Here is a 24,329-nt window from a genome sequence, read left to right on the forward strand (position 1 = left end):
TCACTGCCCGCTCTTCATCTGCCCCGCTGCTGCCGATCGGCCTGGACACCCCCTCCAGCAACGCTGATGTGATGCCCAAAGATCTTATAGCTTATAAGATCTTTGGTGATGCCTGGGCACGAAATGTAATATAAATATATATATATGTAATCTAAAGTAGAAGCTCGTGAAACTCCTGCCTGAGGCCAAGTAATTAGATTGTGTAATCTAAAGTGGAAACTCGTGCCTGAGCCTCGGGACAGACCAGGTACCTTTAATTATAAAAAACAGTGATTGCTGAATAAAGATAGCAATGTTACAACATTTTGATATTTTAAAAATTAAGTCTGCAATTTATCCCATCAGGTAAAGCATAAAAAAGAAGTTTAATTTGACACCTAATTCACTTTATTATCTTCAGTATTTAAAAAGTTGTGGCCATTTTCATATTCGGAAATTAGCATCGTATTCCCTATTGCTTTTCCATTGACTTAACACAAAAACTGTGATGGAGGACAGTCATAAGCCCATAACTTTCTTTAAAAATTATGAGAACTGAAATACACTTTCAGTTATTATAGATTGAAGCATTCTGAAACAAATATGAAACAATCTTCCCTGGATTACCTGAAATTAAAGCATATAATTAGTTAGTTACCTATTTGTAGCTAATGACAAAATTCAATTACTAGATCTAACCATCTATCCATTTCTTAAGAAAATATTAACATTTTTAAATAGCCTAAATGTCCAAATAACATTCACACACAAATTCACAATATAACATGATTTTTAAATCTCATTGTCATGAATTTATAGGCCAAATAGAAGGAATTTAGTGTCATTTGAAGAAAGACTGGATAGACTCGGTTTGTACTCGCTAGAATTTAGAAGATTGAAGGGGGATCTTATAGAAACTTACAAAATTCTTAAGGGTTTGGACAGGCTAGATGCAGGAAGATTGTTCCCGATGTTGGGGAAGTCCAGAACAAGGGGCCACAGTTTAAGGATACGGGGGAAATCTTTTAGGACCGAGATGAGGAAAACATTTTTCACACAGAGAGTGGTGAATCTCTGGAATTCTCTGCCACAGAAGGTAGTTGAGGCCAGTTCATTGGCTATATTTAAGAGGGAGTTAGATGTGGCCCTTGTGGCGAAAGGGATCAGGGGGTATTTAGAGAAGGCAGGTACAGGATACTGAGTTGGATGATCAGCCATGATCATATTGAATGGCGGTGCAGGCTCGAAGGGCCGAATGGCCTACTCCTGCAACTATTTTCTATGTTTCTATGTTTAATTCCCGCAAATTAATGGGCATTTAAATCATCTTGCGAGTAGGATTTTGTGGAACGGGATCGATTGGAACGTTGCGGTTGCGGTGAATTTAAACCCCATATCGGCAGGAAAAATACTGCCGGTTCGTATGGGGCCTAAGTCACCTTTTGGCAACGTAAAATTTGGATTAAGGTAATCCTAAGAAGCACGTTTATATGTAAAATAATCAATCAACCTTTATTGTCATCATGCAAAGCAACAGTTGTACAATGCTAAATGAGAAGAAGTTTGGCAGGGAATACCAGAGCATCGCACATAAACTTAATTTTAACTTCACACATAAATAAAAACAACCAATCCTGATAAAAACAATACGAATCGTTAAAAAGTGCAGGTAAAAAAAAGCAACATTAAAATACAAGTAAAAACAGTCATAAATTGTCCAGGGCAGCTGATTTAAGTGGCCAGTGTCAGAGTTGTTATTAAATTGTCAGTGCAAAAAAAGCAGCAGAATCAGGTGGAGTGACAGTTTAGCAGCCTGGTTGTCCGGGCTTTGATGCTTACGGTATCTGGCAGGAGATACAGATGTGTGTGGAAGGGGTGCAGTCTGTCCTTTGCTATGCTCAGTGCTTTTTTTCAGGCAGCGGCTCTGGAACAGTTCCTGTACCGAGGGTAGGGAGACGCCAATGATCCTCTCTGCTCCCCTCACTACCCTCTGCAGATCCTTCCTGTCTGAGCAGTTGCAGTTGGAGTACCACATGTTAATGCAGTACGTGAGTACAGACTCCACCGTGCCCCTGTAAAAAGTCCTGAGGATGTTGGTGGGGAGTGAGGCCTGTTTGAGTTTCCTCAGGTAGTGCAGTCGCTGATGGGCCCGTTTGACAATCCCAGTGTTGTTCCTGGGGAAATAGAAACAAGTAACCGCAAGTGTTGCTGTACCAAGGAAAAACACAAAATGCCGGAGTAATTCAGTAGGTCAGGCAGCATCTCTGGAGAATGTGGATAGGTGACATTTTGGGTCTGGGCCCTTCTTCAAACTCAAAGTTTCTTCACACTTCAACTAATCTCAAGCACTTTATTCCTTTGGTGTAAACCAGCATTTGAAGTACCTTGATTCTATAGAAAAGGAAAGGAGCAGATACACCAGAGGAGAGGACAAGGGGGAATGGGAAGTCAAGAGTGTTTAATTGTCAACACGGATAGGTGATGTTTCAGGTTGGAACCTTCTTCAGATTCCAACCACCCAGCAGCTCACCCAAGTCAACCAATGAGTTACCCATGAGTTACTGCAGCACATTGTGTCTGTATTTTGGTAAATCAACAGCTGCTGTTCTTTATTTCTGGTGTTTAATTGTCATGTGTACCAAAATGTACAATTAAATTCTTATATGTCTGTAAACACAGTAGTCAATAAATAACACAATAAACAAAATAAATAAATAAATAAACAATATCATGCTGAACAAAAGCCCGAAGTCCCGAAATGAATAGTAAATCAACAGAATGGCTTTTAAAGAGGATAGACACAATATGCTGGTGTAACTCAGCAGGTCAGGCAGCATCTCCGGAGAGAAGGAATGGGTGAAATTTCAGGTCGAGACCCTTCTTCAGGGGTGTTTTGGATAGCACATGGAAGTGTGGGGAATAGAGGGATGTGGATTATGTGCAGGTAAATGAGGGTAGTTTTTGTAAACTAAGTATTTCAGATTTAAACTAAAAATGAAAACTTAAAATGTTATTCGCAACACCAATGGTGCTCCAGGCTCTCTTGTGTTGCAGAAAGCCGTATACACATGCGATGGACATGGTTGCCAGAAAGAGTTTAAGCTCAATGGAGTGACAGGTAGTCAGTCCAAATGAACACACTGTTGGCTCATTTGATGCATCTGTAATGGCCGTCATGGACAGATTAAGTTGCAGGGCTATGAGTTGTTCCCTCGCTCTGATGGTCCGGCCTGCCTATATCATGCGTCTAAAGCTTGGTAAAATGGAACTGAAATGCAATTTGAAATTGAAGATGAGCACCAATAGCAGAGGAAGAGCTGAGATCTCACTCTACATGGCATGGACATAAGTTATGGCCTATAAGGCTTGCCCTAATACTTCCAAATGCATAAAATCAGGATAATAGACAGGGTGAATACACAGAGTATTTTAGCCAGGGTAGAGGAATCAAAAACAAGAGGACATATATTTAAGGCGAGAGGGGCAAAATTTAATACAGACCTTAGGGCCATTTTATTCCACACATAGGGGGGTGGGTATAGATAATGATTTGCCTGATGAGGCAGATATTATAACATCATTTAAAAGACACTTGAACAGGTACATGGATAGGAAAGATTTAGAGGGATATGTTAAACGTGGGCAAATGGGACCAGCATAGATGGGGTATTTGGTCAGTATGGGCAAGTTGTGCGTATGACTCTATTACTTTAAATGCTTGGCCTTGCTCCAGTACAGTCCTCCAGCTGGTTTCCTATTGCACTTTGGGTATCTGTTTTGTGCACACTAATGCAGTATTACAATTATTTTAATATTTCAAAGAAGGCATTTCCCACCCTCTGTGCCTGAATAACTCACTTCTTAACTATTCTGGCTGTACTTCCAAATTTACCTTGTGCACAAGTCCTCAATTTTTTATTTAAATCTTAACAAAGAAAAAAAAACTGTTTTGCTATCCCTGCAAGTTTTAGGGAGAGAGTGCAGATTTTTTGAGCTGCAACGGATGAGTTACTTATAATGAAGGTACACAAAAATGCTGGAGAAATTCAGCGGGTGCAGCAGCATCTATGGAACGAAGGAAATAGGTAACGTTTCGGGCCGAAACCCTTCTTCAGACCCGCTGAGTTTCTCCAGCATTTTTGTGCACCTTCGATTTTCCAGCATCTGCAGTTCCTTCTTGAATACTTATAATGAAGACGCGTTACACAAATGTGGAATAGACAATGTCTGAGGAAGGGTCTCGACACGAAACGTCACCCGTTCCTTCTCTCCAGAGATGTTACCTGTCCCACAGAGTTATTCCAGCATATTGTGGTTATCTTCGGTGTAAACCGGCATCTGCAGTTCCTTCTGACACACATGTGGATAATATTAGGCTTACTTATAGCTCTGGGTTGGTAGCCGGTGATGCATTGGGGTAAAATTGCATTGCATTTTGAAATAGTTGTGTCGGCTGGTGTGTGAGTCTGCAGCAAAGATCCCGGTGCCTTTGGTCTGCAGCAAAGCCGAGGTGTTTAAAGGGCATCCCGGGACAGGGTCCAGCTGATGCCCCGGAAGTGTTCTACTCGCTGTGTTCCACGTGTGTGTGTACAGCGGCGGGGCCCGCATGTTGCTGGCGGCGGCGGCCTGACTGACTGACAGCTCCTCTCCCTCCCTCTCCCTCCCTCTCCCTCTCTCCACCGGCTCCAGCTCCAGCCCACAGTCCGCTAACACCATGGGCGACCAGGCCCTGCAGCTGGCGGCCCTCCCCCTCGTCGCCAAGTTGAACGAGAGGAGCCGCAGCGAGCTGAGCAAGTACTTGGCCAAGCAGGTAAAGAAAATGCCGGGACGCGTCGCCCAGGCAAAGGGGGCAGAGAGGGTATGAAGTGTGAGGCACCGGGTGGACTTGACCGCACGGGTTGTCTGCTTCACATTGTGGATTGTACCTGATTATGATTTGGACAAATTGTTTTGCAACGTGCTCGTATTGCCTGAGGAGCGCTGACCTTCCTTCCTCCTCTCTCCCCCTCCCCGTGTCTCTGTCTCTGTCCCTCTCCCCGTGTCTCTGTCCCTCTCCCTGTGTCCCTGTCCCTCTGCCTGTCCCTCTCCCTGTGTCCCTGTCCCTCTGCCTGTCCCTCTCCCCGTGTCTCTGTCCCTCTCCCCGTGTCTCTGTCCCTCTCCCTGTGACTCTGTCCCTCACCCCGTGTCTCTGTCCCTCTCCCCGTGTCTCTGTCCCTCTCCCCGTGTCTCTGTCCCCTCCCCCTCGTCTCTCCCTCTCCCCGTGTCTCTGTCCCTCTCCCCCCTCTGTCCCTCTCCCCGTGTCTCTGTCCCTCTCCCCGTGTCTCTGTCCCTCTCCCTCCCCGTGTCTCTGTCCCTCTCCCCGTGTCTCTGTCCCTCTCCCCGTGTCTCTGTCCCTCTCCCTGTGTCTCTGTCCCTCTCCCTGTGTCTCTGTCCCTCTCCCTGTGTCTCTGTCTGTCCCTCTCCCTCCCCTGTCTCTGTCCCTCTCCCTGTGTCTCTGTCCCTCTCCCTGTCTCTGTCCCTCTCCCTGTGTCTCTGTCCCTCTCCCTGTGTCTCTGTCCCTCTCCCTGTGTCTCTGTCCCTCTCCCTGTGTCTCTCTGTCCCTCTCCCTCCGTCTCTGTCCCTCTCCCTCTCCCGTCTCTGTCCCTCTCCCTCCGTCTGTCCCTCTCCCTCCGTCTGTCCCTCTCCCTCCGTCTGTCCCTGCCCCTCTGTCCCTGCCCCTCTGTCTCTCACGTACGTGAGGTGCAAACGGAACTCGCTGACCAGATTATGAGAGTAGAGAGTGACTTCCTGGACTCCATAGTCTAAGGCTAACCTCGGCCGTGACCTTCCAAAATACAGACTTCGTGTTACATGCCCCACCAGAGGGGAGAGAACACTCGATCACTGCTACACGGCAATCAAGAACGCATATCACTCTATTCCCTGGGCGGGTCTGGGTCTCTCTGATCATTGTCTAGTTCACCTTATTCCGACCTACAGGCAGTAACTAAAAGCTGCTAAGCCTGTGGTCAGAACAATGAAAATGTGAACAAGCGAGGGCATCAAGAACCTGCAATCCTGCTTTGACTGCACGAATTGGAAAGTGTTCAGGGAAGCAACCACAAGCGTCGATGAGTATACGGACACTGTATAGAAACATAGAAACATAGAAATTAGGTGCAGGAGTAGGCCATTCGGCCCTTCGAGCCTGCACCGCCATTCAATATGATCATGGCTGATCATCCAACTCAGTATCCCGTACCTGCCTTCTCTCCATACCCCCTGATCCCTTTAGCCACAAGGGCCACATCTAACTCCCCCTTAAATATAGCCAATGAACTGTGTGTGGCCGCGACTACCCTCTGTGGCAGACAGTTGCATTCCAACTATGACCCGGACATGGTTCAACAACAACAAGCCCTGGTTCACTGCAGAACTCGGACAGCTCCGATGGTCTAAAGAGGAGGCCTACAGGGGTGGGGATGCAGACCTCTACAGGCAGGCCAAGTACAAGCTGAGAAGAGGAATCAGAGCTGTTCTCAGCTAGTGACTCTTCTTCAGTTTGGAAGGGCTTGCAAGAAATTACCAGCTACAAGAGGAAAGCCCCCCGCTCTTTGGACAATCATCAGATGACCAATGACCTGAATGAGTTTTACTGCAGGTTTGAACATCAGAAACGTAACCCTGGTACCCCCTTCCCCCCCTTCGCAACCAACACAGCCAGACCCCAGTCTACAAAGAATGGACCCTGCACCCACTTCTTCCCTTTCACCACTTCACACCTACTTAAGGCAAAGACTCCAGTATGAAAAGACTGTCACTTAACACCCACTCACAGCCTGACCTCGGTCCACAAAGAATGGGGCCTTTCTACACCCACTCACTTTCTACACCTACTTACTCCAATCACCACTTCACACCCAATTACCCACACCCTCTGTGCTGCAAAACATCACTTATCAAATATCAACAATAAAAATAGAGGTGGAGAGGCTTTTCAGAGGACAAAAAAGCCAGAAATCTCAAGGACCTGACAATGTTTCTCGCTCTACTCTTAAGCTCTGTGCCAAACAGCTGGTATTTTTAACCAGTCCCTGCAAACATGTACTGTCCCTGCCTGCTTCAAAGTCTCCACTATTGTCCCTGTACCCAAAAAAGGCAAGGATTACTGGTCTTAATGACTGCAGGCCTGTCGCACTGACCTCTGTAGTCATGAAGACACTCGAAAGGCTTATGCTGGCCAAGCTGAAAAATATCACAAACCCCCTGCTGGACCCTCTGCAGTTTACATATTGGGGCTAATAGATCTGTGGATGATGCAGTCAACCTGGGCATGCACTTCATCCTACAGCACCTAGACCGCCAGGTGAGCCATCCTATGCGAGGATGGTTGTTGATTTTAGCTCTGCATTCAACACCATTGTGCCAGAGCTACTACACTCCAAAATTTCCGAGTTGACTGTGCCTGAACCCCTCTGTTGGTGGATCACCAGCTTCCTGACAGACAGGGAGCAGCATGTGAGGCTGGGAAAGCACCACGGACCCACAGACCTGGGCAGTGTTTACTACTCTTTGTAGTCTTTTCCTTTCCAGGGCGCTCAAATTGCTGAACCAAGCCACGATGCAACCGGTCAGCATGCTCTCTACTGTGCACCTGTAGAAGTTAGAGAGAGTCCTCCTTGACAAACCGACTCTCCGTAGTCTTCTCAGGAAGTAGAGGCGCTGATGAGCTTTCTTGATAATTGCATTAGTGTTCTCGGACCAGGAAAGATCTTCAGAGATGTGCACGCCCAGGTATTTGAAGCTCTTGACACTTTCAACCATTGACCCACAGCCCCGTTGATATAAACGGGGCTGTGGGTCCCCATCCTACTCCTTCCAAAGTCCACAATCAGTTCCTTGGTTTTGCTGGTGTTGAGGGCCAGGTTATTGTGCTGGCACCATATGGACAGTTGCTCGATCTCTCTTCTATACTCTGACTCATCCCCATCAGTGATACGTCCCACAACAGTGGTGTCGTCAGCGAACTTGATGATGGAGTTCGCACTATGACCGGCTACGCAGTCATGAGTATAGAGTGAGTACAGCAGGGGGCTGAGCACGAAGCCTTGAGGTGCTCCCGTGCTGATTGTTATCGAGGCTGACACATTTCCACCAATACGAACAGACTGTGGTCTGTGAATGAGGAAATCGAGGATCCAATTGCAAAGGGATGCACAGAGACCCAGTTCTGCGAGTTTGGTAACCAGCTTGGAGGGGATGATTGTGTTAAATGCTGAGCTGTAATTGATGAATAACAGCCTGACATACGAGTTTTTGATGTCCAAGTGGTCCAGGGCGGAGTGGAGGGCCAGCGAGATCGCATCCACCGTTGATCTGTTGTGGCGGTATGCGAACTGCAGTGGGTCCAGGTTTTTGGCGAGGTAGGAGTTGATTTGCTCCATGATCAACCTCTCAAAGCACTTCATCACCACCAGCGTTAGTGCCATTGGTCGATAGTCATTGAGGCATGTCACCTTGCTCTTCTTGGGCACTGGTATAATGCTGCCTCGACAGGGCCACCTGTCACTCCCACATCTCCCCTCTCCCATTAGCACGCAACAAAACAACAAAAAGGCACACGTGACCATAATAATAATAAATTAAACTAATTTCATTGTTCTGTTTCGGTACATATGACAATTAAACACTCTTGACTCATCATATCCAATACTGAAAATATTGGAATACTCAGGCAATTGTTTAACTTTGAAAGAATGATGATGCTGCTTTTATTGTCACATGTGAAAATACGCAGTAACATTTTATTCTTACTCACAGTCCAGTAAAGTATTGTCAAACCTAAGCACATTGTACAGAAATAGTCTACAAGAGGCGCCATGTTTTGGTGCTATTTTCTAATTCCAATCCGCGCACTAGTTCTTATGGCCGATGCCCAATGAGAGAGAAGAATGGGATTAGATGTATGGCAGTAGATTGGCAGTATATTGGGTTTGTGTTTTTCCTGAGGATCACCTTGTACAATACACAATACCGACGACTAACAAGAAATATTTTGTTTTTCAATCAGATTTGGAACAAGCAGGATCGACAGTATATCCTCAATGTCTTGGCTCAGCTGTTGCTGGATAAGGAATGCACACTGCTGATCGGACACCATCTCAGGCCTCTGCTGTTGGATCTTCTTGAACGCAACGTGAAGGCGATCAAAGGGCCCGTGTTCAATCATGACCTGCACGAGCGGTTATGTGTAGCAATGAGCAAGCTTATTGATATCAGCCCTGATGTCATTTTGTAAGTCATCCCTCTTTTTTTTACTAGTTTGCGTGTAAAGATCTGCATTGTACATTAACTTGTTAAATAATTAGCTGCACTTTAACGAGTGAAGTTACAGAACTCAAAAGATCAGCTGCTGCCTCACAGCACCAGAGACTGGGTCTGATTCTGACCTCGGGTGCTATGTGTGTGGAAGTTGCATGTTCTTCCTATAACCCTGTGGCTTTCCTCCATCTGCTCCCACATCCCAAACACGTGCAGGTTTGTAGGCTAATTGGCCTCTGTAAATTGGCCCTTGTGTGATGGGAGGGATCCGAAAATGGGATAACATAGAATTAGTGTAAACGGGTGTTTGATGGTCAGTGTGGACTTGGTGGACCGAAGGGCCTGTTTCCATGCTATATCCCTAAACTCAACTAAATCCGTTAAGATGATTTTTCGCTTCCTGTGTTTTATTAAATGAATCGTTACTAGTTGGGGTCTTATTTACCTTTGTAGCATCCAGGTGATCTTTCATGTGCCCTCAAATGAGTGTTGGTAGACTGTCAACATAAAAGCACCAGTCCCTTTAGCACAAACTTGAGCACTTAATGTTGTATCTAGTTGAATGCATACCTTTATTTAAACTGCTACAAGTCTTCCACTTATCATGTAACTTGTTAGTTCCATGGGGCAAGGAGGTCCTACTACAGTTGTACTGGGCCCTGGTGAGACTGCACCAAGAGTATTGTGTGCAATTTTGGGCTCCTAATTTGAAGAAGGACATTCTTGCTATTGAGGGAGTGCAGTGTAGGTTCACCAGGTTAATACCCGGGATGGCAGGACTGACGTGATGAAAGAATGGGTCGACTGGGCTTGTATTAACTGGAATTTAGAAGGATGAGAGGGAATCTTATAAAAACATAACATTCTTAAAGGATTGGACAGGCGAGATGCAGGAAAAATGTTCCCGATGTTGGGGGAGTCTAGAACCAGGGGTCACAGTTTAAGAATAAGGGGTTGGCCATTTAGGACTGAGATGAGGAAAATCTTCACCCAGAGAGTTGTGAATCTGTGGAGTTCTCTGCCACAGAAGGCAGTGGAGGCCAATTCATTGGATGTTTTCAAGAGCAAGTTAGATTTAACTCTTAGGGCTGAAGGAATCAAGGAATATGGGGAAAAAGCAGGAATGGGGTGCTGATTTTAAATGATCAGCCATGATCATATTGAATGGAGGTGCTGGCTTGAAGGGCCGAATAGCCTACACCTGCACCTATTTTTCTATGTTACTCATGGAAGCATCCAGTCTCTTCCAAAGGTTCCTTCAAATGACCAACCGGCTCTCAATTATTCTACTAATTCCTTTTCACTCTCCTTAATTCTTAAAGTATTTTGCAAGTTTGCTTCTTGATTCAAATTCTCTTTTTGATTCTTTAATTCTTGAATATTTGAAACCTGCATTTAAGCTTGAATCCCATTAGATAAATTGATGCTTTTTCTTTTTTTAGTTCCTTAAACTTGCATATTATTTCTATTCACAAGGACTGATCTGGAAATATTGTCAATATGTTGTGTTAAAATTCAAACTGCAGTATTTCAGATACTGTAAATCTGAATTTAAAACAAAATAATGAAGGATTCCAGACGTCAGATGCCAACTACTTTTTCCATAGTTTCTCACTTTTTTTGCTTTTTGTTATTAATTGGGTTGAGGAATTCAAGATATGACAAACCAGTTCATTTATTTGTCCATAAATTTCCCTTGAGTGACCAAACTGTAACCAAGCTGGTTTGTTCATGAATAATGTTTCACTATACATAGTGCAGCTAAGACCCAATGGTCAAGGTATTTCACAAAACAGTGAACATAAATGCAGAATTGTAAATGGGCAAATAAAAGGGTGGCACGGTGGCGCCGCGGTAGAGTTGCTCCTTACAGCATCAGAGACCCAGGTTCGATCCTGACTACGGGTGTTGTCTGTACGGAGTTTGTGCGTTCTCCCCGTGACCTGCGTGGGTTTTTCCCAAGAGCTCCAGTTTCCTCCCACATTCCAAATGACGTACAGGTTTGTAAGTTAATTTGCTTGGTAAAATTATAAATTGTCCCTCGTGTGTGGGATAGTGTTATAGTGTGGGGATTACTGGTAGCATCGGACTTGGTGGGCTGTACAGCCTGTTTTTGTGCTGTATCCCTAACTAAACTATAAAGCATGGGTCAGAAATGTTTGAGATCCTTGATGCCTGGTATTAATATGGAGCTATGGCTGCTGAGAGAGAGTTTGTTCAATTGAGACCAACAATGATTGAAACAATAAATGTTTATTTCAAGTTGCTGATTCCTAATTAGTTGATATTAAACTGCTATGTTGTAAACCTCTGCCATTACAGATGAAATACGGTGTGTGGTAAGCTCTTTAACTTCAGTGATGAAATCTCGGTGTCTGCTCAACTCTCCCAATTCCAAGAGCATTGAGCCAAGGCCACTTGAACTGGATGGGGATTGTTTGAATCAATTGCAGAGCAATATTCAGCTGCGGCCTGCGGTGGAATATTTGTCATTACTTTGCAAGTTTAAAGTGTTGGTTGACCTCTTGGACCTATCATTAATACCCAGGTAAGCAAAACAAAAACATTAACTGCAAAACTCGCTTCCCATATTACCTCAAAAAAACAGAATGCAGTGCAGAACATTTGTTCATTGAGATTTATAACAAAATTTAAAAAAAATGCACGTTTCTTTGTTTCTCATTATTCGTTGGCTTTGGCAATTTTAAGGGCGGCATGTTGGGACAGCAGTAGTCGCTGTCATACAGTGCCAGTCTGTGTGGAGTTTGTACGTTCTCACTGTGACCTGCGTGTGTTTTATCTGGGATCTCCGACCCCCTCCCACACTCCAAAGACTAACGGGTTTGTAGGTTAATTGGCTTCTGTGAAATAGTAAATTGGCCCTAGTGTGTGTACGATAGTGTGCAGGGATTGCTGGTCGACTCAGTAGACCGAAGGGCCTGTTTCAGTGCTGTATCTCTAAACTGAAGTAAATTAAACGTGAGTGTGTTTAATTCTTCATTTGCCGCTAGCTGGGGAAGTACCAACACCTGACATTATCTCAGTTGAGTTGAAGAATTTGAAGTAAAAATTGAATGTTGCTTTGCGAGAGATTTACCCTATCACTCCAGTCCTTGTTTATGGACCTGATCATTCTGTATTCATTTTATGGCTTGGGGTCTCTTTTGACAAATCTCTGTTAACATGAAACATGTGTGTCTATGTTCCATGTAGATTCATTGGCTAAACATGTTTGCTGCCTTTTAAATACTGTAAAAGTTAATTGTTCTTCACACTTTTGCAAACAAAAGAAATCCATTTCAATTCTTGCAAGTAATTTTATTGGCTTGCATATATTCTATTTATTTAAAGGATAATACCCTGTTATTTAAAAAAAAGTTTCAAATTTTCATTATCATCCACAGAAGCAGAATTAAACCAGATAGGTCAAAGGTATGTGCAGAACTGCGTCAATTAGTATCATTCTGAATAAGATCAACACCAGCCAATGCACAAGGTCTTTCAGGGATTTTGGTACTTGATACAGAGAGATGTGAGTAGAACATTAAAATTCCTCTTTCCAATGCCTAGATATAATGGCGTTTTGCTGACCCAGTAAAATGCTTCAGTCTCCATGATGCTGTGGTACGGTGGAACATTTATAAATTTGCATTTGGAAGGCCAGGCTCAGAAACATAGAAAAATAGTTGCAGGAGTAGGCCATTCGGCCCTTTGAGCCAGCACTGCCATTCAATATGATCATGGCTGATCATCCAAAATCAGTATCCTGTTCTTGCTTTTTCCCCTTTATCCCATGATTCCTTTAGCCCTAAGAGCTAAATCTCTCTTGAAAACATCCAGTGAATTGGCCTCCACTGCCTCTGTGGCAGAGAATTCCACAGATTTACGACTCTCTAGGTGAATTTTTTTTTTCTCATCTCAGTCCTAAATGGCCTATCCCTTATTCTTAAATTGTGACCCCTGGTTCTGGATTCCCCCAACATGGGGAACATTTTGTGCAATCCCTTAAGAATTTTATATGTTTCTATAAGGTAACCTCTCATCCTTCTAAATTCCAGTGAATATAAGCCCCGTCGACCCATTCGTTCCTCGTATGTCAGTCCTACCATTCCGGGAATTAACCTGGTGAACCTACGCTACACTGCCTCAATAGCAATAATGTCCTTCCTCAAATTAGGAGCCCAAAACTGCACACATTAGTACTCCAGGTGTGGCCTCACCAGGGAAATCCTCTTGCAATGAGGGCTAACATGCCATTAGCTTTCTTCACTGCCTGCTGTACCTGCTTGCTTACTTTTAGTGACTGGTGTACAAGGATCCTTGCTGGATAAGCAATCAGGGGCTCATTCTGCAAGGCCCAGTAAGGCAGCAGAGCCATGTGCAATGTAATATGGTCACCTGCGTTGCCCAGAACACTCCCCAAAAGGCACATCTTCACATACCCTGCCCTTTCTACTTTCTGCAGAGACCATTCCCTTTGTAACTCCCTGGTTAACTCATCAACTCCCACCCAAACCACCCCCTCCCCAGGTACCTTCCCCTGCAACTGCAGGAGATGCATCACCTGCCACTATATCTCCTCCCTCGATTCTGTCCAGAGACCCCAACAATCTTTTCAGGTGAGACAAAGGTTCACTTGCACCTCCTCCAACCTCATCTACTGTATCCGCTGTTCCAGATGTGGACTCCTATATATTGGTAGACCAAGCGCAGACTCTGCGATCATTTCGCTGAACACCTTGGCTTGCGGTTGCCAAACACTTTTAACTCCCCCTCCCATCCAAACCTTTCTGTCTTGGGCCTCCTCCATTGTCAGAGTGAGGCCAAATGTAAATTGGGCAGCTTACAACCCAGTGGTATGAAAATTGATTACTCTAACTTCAAGAAACCCTTCCATCCGCTCTCTCTCCGTCCCTCTCCCACCCGAGTCATCGTACTGGTTTTACTCGTCCTGTTAAGTTCCACTGTCTGTGTCAGTTCCACCTATCCCACAGCCAACAATGAACCATCGCGGGCTCCACACTTTCTTGATTATTGTTGCTTTTTGCATATCTTACTTTCATTTGTCCTAAGTACCGTCGATATCTCTCGTTCCCTTTCCCCTGAAGAAGAAGGGTCTTGACCCGAAACGTCACCGATTACATTTCTCCAGAGATGCTATCTGGTCCACTGAGTTACTCCAGCATTTTGTGTCTGTCGCCACAGGGCGTCTGAAATGTTCCTTGACAGCAGGCAAACCTGTTCCCCCTTGTTTTAGTAAAAAATGACAGACTATCGGAGACATCCAGGATATTAGTTGAAAAAAAATGGTTTTGGGGTATTTGTAAATTATTACTAATATGGGCGCATGCACACAATTAATTCCGAAGACAGCTTCTATTTGTGGAATCCTCAGCAGGTACTGTTAACCATTCAACCCATGTGACTCTCCTTGCTTGAGTTAAAATTCTTCACTGCACCGCTTTCACAATTGAAATGTCCACAATGGGAAAGTGATTATTTGCTCAGATATTCATAAATTAACTTGACGTTCCAGCTTTCTGCCGAGGATTTGAACATGTTGTGTTCGGTACTGATGTCTGCCGTGTTTGGAGAATGTTGGACCAGTTCTGTGACAACAGACCCTGACTATTGGCTGACGTGGAAATCCCCAAAGTCTGTACAAAATGAATGGGTGCTGGAGGCTTTCACAGACAAATGGAGATGGAAGGAAAAAAGGAGGAGGAGGAGCCCGAGGGCAGGGGGATGGGAGGAGACAGCTCGAGGGTTAAGGAAGGGGAGGAGACAGCAAGGGCTAGCAAAATTGGGAGAATTCAATGTTCATGCCCGCCGGACGCAGGCTACCCAGGCGGAATATGAGGTGCTGTTCCTCCAATTTCCGGTGTTGCTCACTCTGGCAATGGAGGAGACCCGGGACAGAGAGGTCGGATTGGGAATGGGAGGGGGAGTTGAAGTGCTGAGCCACCGGGAGTTCAGGTAGGTTCTTGCGGACTGAGCGGAGGTGTTTGGCAAAACGATCGCCCAACCTCCGCTTAGTCTCACCGATGTAAATCAGCTGACATCTAGAGCAGCGGATGCAGTAGATGAGGTTGGAGGAGATACAGGTGAACCTTTGTCGCACCTGGAACGACTGTTTGGGTCCTTGAATGGAGTCGAGGGGGGAGGTAAAGAGACAGGTGTTGCATTTCTTACGGTTGCAACGGAAAGTGCCCGGGGAGGGGGTGGTACGGGAGGGAAGGGAAGAGTTGACAAGGGAGTTGCGGACGGAGCGGTCTTTGCGGAAGGCAGACATGGGGGTGATGGGAAGATGTGGCGAGTGGTGGGGTCACGTTGGAGGTGGCGGAAATGGCGGAGGATGATTTGTTGTATTTGCCGGCTGGTGGGGTGAAAGGTGAGGACTAGGGGGACTCTGCCCTTGTTGCGAGTGCGGGGATGGGGAGAGAGAGCAGTGTTGCGGGGTATGGATGAGACCCTGGTGCGAGACCCCGAGAGTTTACAGATTGTTCTGTTCGCTGCAACAATCTAATCTAAAGTTTTTTTTTGATTTTCTATTTGTTTGGCCAGTCGGTATATGATGTAGCATCCTTGTCCATATAATCTGTTTATGAACATGCAGCTTGTTTTTGGTTTTCTAAAGAATAGTTAAAGCCTTAATTGAAAAGTTACTGATCTGTTGCAACCCAGGTTGGTGGTGTGTATTGTGCCTGTGACACTGTGAAATGAGTAACTGATCTGTTGCAACCCAGGTTGGTGGTTTGTATTGTGCCTGTGACACTGTGAAATGAGTAACACCATGAATGTTATGGGGAGAACATTAAGATTGAGGGGAGAAGATTCAGAGTTCTTTTTCCCAGGAAGATTTAAGAGTTCTTTCTCCCAGGTTGCAAATTCAGTCACTGCACAGGTAGCTTCCTCCTTAATATATTCCAGACTCCTGAACAATGCAGGACAGCAAGTGTTCTGGGAAGCAGAAACAACAAAAGCAGCCTGTAGATCTTGTAGTTGAACTATGGTTCTATGCACCTTATCAAAGGTTGTCTGAAAATCTAGATCAGCAACATCGGAGTGGCGGCGCGGCTCTGGCTGCAGCGGCTCACCGGCAGTCCCGTTTGTTTGTGTTTTTTGTGTTGTTTATTTTGTTTTGGTTAGTCTAGTTTTTGGTTTTTAGTTTGTGTTTTTGGGGGGGGGTGGGGGGGGGGGGGGTTGAAACGGGGTTTGCAGTCTCTCCCTGCGGGGGAATGCAACCTTTTTGTCGTATTCCCCTTCTCTGCCTCCGTCTGCGCTGAGGCCTAATGGAGCTGACGACCTCGAGGCTCCGGAGGCAGAGCCCGTCAGGACTCGCCCTGAGCTCGCTCCCGTGAGGGTGGTCCGGCTCAGGGCTGGAAGAGGTTGGGACGCTCCCGTGAGGGCGGCCAGCCCGAGGGTGGAACGAGGCTCCCGTCGGAGCGGCCGAGCTCGGGGAGGTGCGGCGCTCGCAGCCCGAGGGAGGTTTGGCGCCCATGTCGGGGCGGCCCGGCCCAAGGGAGAAGCGACGCCCAAGTTGGGGCGGCCCGGCCCGGGGAAGAAGCGACGCCCATGTCGGGGCGGCCCGGTCCGGGGGAGGTTCGGCGCCCATGTCGGGGCGGCCCAGCCCGAGGCTGAAGACGGTGCGGTACTCACGTGAGGGTGGCTGGGACGGTGTTCTGGCGGTGGTGGCCTGAGTCCGGGGTTCGGCCGCGGGCCAGCGGCTGCGTCTGCAGGACTGGTGGGCGGCAGCTTCAACCACCCCGGGCCGCGGTGTTTGAGCCGCGGGACTGATTTATAACATCGCCCGGGGGGGGTATCGCCTCAGCGCAGAGGGAGAAGAGGAGGGAAGAGACTGCAGACCTAAGACTTTTGCCTCCATCACAGTGAGGAGAAGCTGGGTGGACTCACTGTGGTGGATGTTAATATGTGTTTATTGTTGTTTTTATTGTATTATATGTATGACTGCTGCAATTTCGTTCAGACTTCGGTCTGAATGACAATAAAGGCTATCTATCTATCTATCATCCACTGACTCTCCTATGTTTATCTGTTTAAGAAAGAACTGCAGATGCTGGAAAAATCGAAGGTAGACAAAAATGCTGGAGAAACTCAGCGGGTGAGGCAGCATCTATGGAGCGAAGGAATAGGTGACGTTTCGGGTCGAGACCCTTCTTCATGGTGACCTGTCGGGTCGAGACCCTTCTTCAGGTGACGGTTGAAAACAAAGTCTGCAAATTGATAAGTGGATACAGGTGAGGGGAATCTACCCGTCTGCCAATCCAAACCCCTTCGCCTGAAATCAATTCCCCCAGAAAAGATCCCGCTGAGTTACACTTTGTGCTTTAACCGACTTTGTACAACTGATAAGCCACAAATTGAGATCCTACCTTGTCCATGCAATCACAACTTCACCATTCTTCTTGATTACATTCTTAGCAGAGAGGCTGGTTGCCAACGCCACAGTGGACTGGCAAGCATTGGTTGTCGTTTTCTTCGGTGTAACATCTGTCTTTTTGTCAGCTTTCTTTGCTGATGAAGTGGATTTCCTTTGCGCCTTGGTTAACTCACAAATGTGGGGTGGCTCTGTGCAAGGCTCAGGTGGCTCTGTCTAAAAGGATTTATTGTAGAGCAATGCCGAAAGGTCAAATTTGGATTATTCAACAATGTCAGTTCATAACAGCCCAGGCGTGCCTGGGAGAGGTATTTTGTTTGGCCCGCATTCATTAATGCGCTGACACAATGAGTCGTAAATACGAGCACTGTTGATGCATGGTTATGTTTGCGGCGGTCAAGACAGCGGCATGTATACCAGGCAAAATCTGGGTGCAAGGAGGGTAGCCGCGTGCTACCGCATCCAGGCGAACTGAGAAGTAAGCTACTGGTCGTTTAACATCCCCATGTGTTTGCGTCAGTACAGCTGATACACAGTCTTGAATTATTGTTACATATAGCTGAAACGATCTGTCATACAGTGGTCTGCCGATGGCTGGGGAAGAGGCTAATGCATCTTTTAGGGCTATAAAAGCCTCAGCCTGTTTCTCATTGAGGGAAAAATGTTGATCAGCATTTGCAGAAGCCAGTGGTGATAGATGCTTTGTATAGAGCACAACATCGGGAATCCATTGGAAAAGTTCACTAACCCCAAAAAGGCTCTCATTTGTTTGGGGGTTTCTGGTTTTGGGTATCGGATAATAGGATCCACTCTTGCCGGAGTGAGTGCTCTTTCAGCAGCACTAATCATAACTCCGAAATATTTAACCTACTTTTTGCCCACTGAAACTTGAGGGATCACATACCCCCAAGTGTGTAAGGTTTCTAATAATTTTGCTGTGTCAGTGATGTTGCTAGCCTCATCAGAGAAGGCGAGGAGTAGGTCATCAACATACTGAATTACAGATGTATCAATCAAAAACGGAACTCTGGTGTCCCCCAGCATCATGTTTACTATGGGTTCTTCATCGGGGTTGGTGATTAGTGGGAATAGGTGTTGTACAGGGGAGTGGGTGGGTCATTGGGAAAACGGGTTGTTGGTGGAGTACACTTAAAACAGCTTCCTCCAGCTCCTCTCTCACCTTGGGGTCTTCCCTGCCCTGGGTGATTTTGTCCTCGTCCCCCCCCCCCCAGAATTCTCTGCTCCATTGTGGTCTAGGCTGAAAACCCCTTCCTCTACCAGGGCGCATCCCATTCCTTGGTCCCATGGCCAGAATCTGTGAGCATTCCTCAGCTGCTGGTTCCCACATCTAATATTCTGTTTTTATTCTGGGTGAACTAGTGGCAGCCGTGCTTCCGGCACTATCAGCCCAAAAGGCAGTTACTGCACGTCTCATTTGGGTTATGTCATTGTCCGCCCAGTTTAAGTTTGTTTTAACCATTGCCTGCACTTTGAGCGGGAGACAATTCATCAATATAGCATTAAAAGCTGGGGATTTGTTTACAGCGTTGTATACAGGGTCTCCTGCATGGGTTCCATAGATACTAGTGAAACGATCCAGATACGACTGGGGGTCTTCTTTTGGACCGACCGGGCTTACAGTCAAGGACCACCGACATGTTAATTGGTTTTTTCAAACATTCAAATAGATTGGTCATCATAAAGTTTACACAAACTGCCTGGTCTGCATGCTCTGGCATGTTCTTTAGTGCCTGCCATGTCTGATGTTCCATAGTATTCTTCCATTTCTGTTGTTCGGCTGGTGACAGAAGCGACGTAGACATGGACCAAATATCATGGTCCGTAGCCTGATAATATTCTACTGTACTGCGGAGGTAGTCTACAAAGTCCTGAGAGGTCTTGTGGCGATTTGGGGCTTTATCCTGTATCATACATTGTTCATGTGGTTTCCATGGTCCATATATCTGCATGGTATCTTCCTGATTGCCTTGTCCTGCCCTAGAGTTTGGCACAGTTCTCATAGGGAGGTTCTGCACAGCCCTTCTAGGGTTGTGTTTTACTCGTGCCCCGATTCCTTCAGTGTCAATTGCTAAATTTTGTGCACTTTCTATTACCTCACTCATTTCTTCCTTTGGTTTTTCCCATCTGGGTGTGTTTTCCCGTGCTCCCAATTCTGGGGAGCTTTGTAAGGCTGGAATTTCGAGGTATATGGGTGTTACTACCAGAGCTGCTACAGGTTAGGATGCCATTGCTACTGGTGAGGCATAGGGAGGTGGGTGCCTCCCGGGATTATCTAAATCCTCAGGACAATCCTAGGCTCGAAGGGCCGAACTACCAAATTTCTATGTTTCTAATTTCTCATCTTCACTACCAAACAGGGTCGCCGTGCCAGACATGAGGTCTCCTCCGGAGAATTTACCAGTACTGGGTTTTTTTATTACCCATCACCTGTTTTTTTCCTTCCGCCTGTCTCTTAGTTCTTTTTTCTTGTTCCTCTGCCCACTGGCATTCTAGCTGCAACATTTTCCATCCTTTCATAGTGCCATCCTTGTTCCTTAGCTCTATCCCTCTCTTACATACATTATCCATCCAACTCTGATCCCTAATCTCCTCTTGCTTCTTCTCTGCCTCTGCTTTCCATTCCTTAATTCTTTTTTTCCATTTATTTCCTGTATCCCTTTCCCATATCAACATCTCTGCTCTTTTAATTGTCTCTACATTACAAGTGCCTCCTATTGGCCAGAATTCATCTCCCAAACGTTTGGTTAGCTTTTAACTTAATATTCTATAGTCTTTGTTACTTTTAGGATTCAAATAACACATATGTTGGATGGGCTTCCAGATTATCCAGATTATTCCCCATAGAGAGAAAGAAAGAGAGAGAAAGAGAGAGAGAGAAAGCAGACTTCTCAACCCCCCCTTTTTTTTTTAAACGCCCCAAGTATTTCAACCAGGCAGACCTGCTAATCGAGACCCCAGTTTCTCAACTTGGCAGACTTCTTAATTCTTTTTAAAAAAAAAAACGCCACTGTAGCGGCACCATACGTGGCGAATAAAGGAGACACGTCAGGCCGGTTCAAGGAATCATTTATTCAGTGGTAGTTGGTGCGCTAACTATAATACAATGTTGTTGCAGCTGAGCGAGGTTGTTCCCTCATGCTCAGCTACCGGTTGTCTGCCCAAGGTCTCGCGGTGAGAGAGCTTTAGTATCAGGACACTCCCTCTAGCCCATGACGTCACGTGCCCGCCCTCGTATCTCCTGACGAGGGTTTGAGCATGAGTGGCCCGTGTTTAGGCTGACGCCACAGGACCCCCCCCCCCCCCCCCACCCCAGAACCGGAGGAAGGAATAGAATGGTTGAGGGCGGCTCCTCATGTGTGTCGGGGACACGGCTGGTGGTGGCAGTTCACTCAGTCACCCCTCCTCCCTTCACCCCCCACTCTGCTCCATGCAATTCCCCTCCCCCACACTAGCATTCAGTCCATCTCCCCTCAACCCCCCCCCCCCCCCCCCCATGCACTCTTAGTGGCTCTCCGACAGCGCAACCATTCTATTAGGTTATTATTGGGATGAAGAGCACACAGGCATGGCAAGTGGAAAAAGGATGTATTAAAGTTTAAAATGTGAATTACTTAAAATATAACAATTTAAATGTTAAAGATGAGATTTATTACGTTCTTTTTTGTTGCGTCTCTTGCTGTGTTCTGCTGCTCACTGCCTTTTGATAACACTTTGCGTTTGATATTAAAAAAAAGACAATTTTAATATAGAGAGATTAAACGATCAAATTTTAACAAAGAAAATTTGAGAATTTACCTCAAAAGTCATCATGGAGTGCAGGCAGCAAGTCCAACCTCACAGCACTCCAAGCCAATTTCACAGCATTTTAAGCAGAACACGCACACACACACTCATCCACAGACACATACAGACAAACGCACACACACATTTTAGAACCAATAGACACTTTCTGCAACCATTTTAGAACCAATAGCCACTTTTTGCAACCAATTTAGAACCAATAGCCACTTTTTGCAAGCATTTTAGAACCAATAGAGACACTTTCTGCAAGTATTTTAGAACCAATGGAGACACTTTCTGCAAGCATTTTAGAACCAATAGAGACACTTTCTGCAAGCATTTTAGAACCAATAATTTTTGCAAGCATTTTAGAACCAATAGACACTTTTTGCAAGCATTTTAGAACCAATAGAGACACTTTTTGCAAGCATTTTAGAACCAATAGAGACACTTTTTGCAAGCCTTTTAGAACCAATAGACACTTTTTGCAACCATTTTAGAACCAGAAACTACCATTTTTTCAAGCATTTTAGAACCAATAGAGACACTTTTTGCACCCATTTTAGAAACAATAGACACTTTTTGCAAGCATTTTAGAACCACATTAAGGGCATCAGTTGAGTAGACATGTGTTCAGTGTTATTCACAGCTCAGAGAGACGTGACCCTCTGGCTTCCTCCATCTTGCAGAGACTGAGTGAGGCACTTACAAGTTTTATAGTCCCTTCCCCCTCCCACCAGCAGGGTCCACAGAGAGAATGGCAATTTAAAAAAAAACATTAATATCTCTCTGATTTTTCATCGATGGGAAATATCCTCCGGTCGCGGAAGGGGATTTTGAGCGAGGTGGCAAAAAATGACGGCCGTAGGTGGCGGCATTCTCTCCGAAATCACACCACAGCGAGCCAAAAGCGGTCAAGATCAGACTTTTAGTAATATAGATAGATAGTGGTATACGAATTTGGAAACAATTAAAAAAGACTTTAAAATTGGACAATTTATCACTCTGCCTCCTCCCCATTGTAAACAAACCTTTATTTAAACCCTCTATGTTGGATAAAGGTTTTACACAACGGAAAAATTATGGAATTAAAAAGATGGGACATCTCTATAGGAAAGGCATTTTTCTTTCATTTCAGGAGTTACAACAGATTTATGGACTATATTCAAATAACTTTTTCAGATATTTACAATTTAGAAATTATGTAAATCAAATACACAAGATTATAGAACTAGGGAGCCAGAAACCCTTGATGAATGTTTGAATAAACATCCTAATACAGAAAAATTAATATCTCATTTTTATAATACCCTCTTAGATATTGAGATCCCGCCGACGGAATTATATAGACACACATGGGAAAATGAATTAGGCCAACATATAACGAAAGATATTTGGGACGAAAGTGTACAATATATACATCAATGCTCGTTACATCCCAGACATGCCTTAATACAATTTAAAGTATTACATAGATTACATTACTCTAAAACAAAATTAAATAGAATTTTCCTACATCTCTCCTATTTGTGATAAATGTCAGCATTTAGAGGCTAACTTAACGCATACCTTTGTAAATTGTATAAAAATCAAAAATTTCTGGACGGACATTTTCAGAATAATTTCTGAAGTTGTCAATACCCAATTGGATCCCGACTCAAAACTAATAATACTAGGAATATCAGAACAAAGCCTAAGACTTACAGCAAACCAAAGAAACTTTCTTGATTATAGTATCATAACTGGGAAAAAATTAATATTAAAATTTTGGAAAGGACCTATAACCCCCACAATTAAAATGTGGATTATTGAAATGTCGTAAACCCTACATTTGGAAAGAACTAGACTTGTCTTAATTGACAAACAAGAATTATTTGATAGAATATGGTCTCCATTTATTGATTTTTTGAAAGGGTAAATTGTTTCAGCAAGGGAATCTGACTCTTGTATTATTGGTAAATTACTACATTCCTTTTTTTTATTTCTCACAAAATATCTAGCAAAAAAAACCTAAATAGAAGCAGAGTTAATATACAACTGATTAAGGAGGACCACTATTATTTTGCTAGCTGAATTCCCATCTGTTAGCAACGTAGGATTGATATATATGAAATGTTTGTATTTATGATATGCACATGCTTCTAATAAAAATATGAATTAAAAAAAGACTCCTATTTATTGACCACCGCAATGCCTTCCACACAATAATTTTAACCCTCATTTCCAAACTCCTGGACCTTGGATTATATAACTCCCTCTGCAACTGGATCCTTGATTTAGAGTCACAGAGTCAAACATCATGGAAACGGCCCATCTTGCCCACACCGACCATGTACTCTACTCTAGTCCTACCTGCCTCCATTTGGCTCATATTCCTCTAACCCTACTTTGCACCTGTGCATGTCTACATTTTTCTCTAACATTGCCATAGTACCTGCCTCAGCTACTTCCTCCGGCAGCTCGTTCCATACACCCATCACCCTTTGTGTGTAAACGTTACCCTTCAGGTTCCTATTAAATCTTTCCCTCCTCACCTTAAACCTATGTCTGAAGAAGGGTTTTGACCCGAAACGTCGCCAATTCCTTCTCTCCATAGATGCTGCCTCACCCGCTGAGTTACTGCAGCATTTTGTGTCTACCTTCGATTTAACCAGCTACCCGATTTATTCCTCTCATAATTATGTGTACCTCTTTATATTTATTTCAAGGCACTTGATCCATAGACCACATTGAATAAGGTTAGATGACAAAAAACCTCCATGATAAATCTCAACACCAGTGCATTCTCAGCCCCTCACTAAATTCCCTACACACTCATGACAGTACTGTGAAAATCTCATCTACCTTCATT

The 24,329-nt window shown here is 44.9% G+C and overlaps 2 protein-coding genes across 3 annotated transcripts in view; one reads left to right on the plus strand and one right to left on the minus strand.

Annotated features, from left to right (window-relative positions):
• Positions 1–1,464: 1,464 nt before the first annotated feature.
• LOC129697441 (uncharacterized) overlaps positions 1,465–24,329 on the minus strand; it is a 28,627-nt gene continuing 5,762 nt past the window's right edge. Inside the window, exons 1-2 of one of the 2 annotated variants that reach the window (XR_008723525.1) lie at positions 4,263–4,392; positions 1,465–2,153 (exon numbers count right to left, since the gene is read on the minus strand). Coding sequence is in view for 1 of the 2 variants with exons in the window: in XM_055636024.1 (XP_055491999.1) it covers positions 1,745–2,153 (409 nt within the window). In the remaining variant the exon portion in view is untranslated. Of the gene's footprint in view, positions 2,154–4,262; positions 4,393–24,329 lie in introns of those variants that run through there. The other variant, XM_055636024.1, reaches the window with a different exon arrangement.
• The window catches only part of LOC129697442 (midasin-like), a 182,418-nt gene continuing 162,598 nt past the window's right edge, over positions 4,510–24,329 (plus strand). Inside the window, 2 exon segments of the mRNA XM_055636025.1 lie at positions 4,510–4,604; positions 4,606–4,789. Of these exon segments, the coding sequence (XP_055492000.1) occupies positions 4,525–4,604; positions 4,606–4,789 (264 nt within the window). The 5' untranslated portion in view covers positions 4,510–4,524.

Source organism: Leucoraja erinacea, chromosome 5 (assembly GCF_028641065.1).
Source record: "Leucoraja erinacea ecotype New England chromosome 5, Leri_hhj_1, whole genome shotgun sequence".
NCBI lineage: Eukaryota > Metazoa > Chordata > Chondrichthyes > Rajiformes > Rajidae > Leucoraja > Leucoraja erinaceus.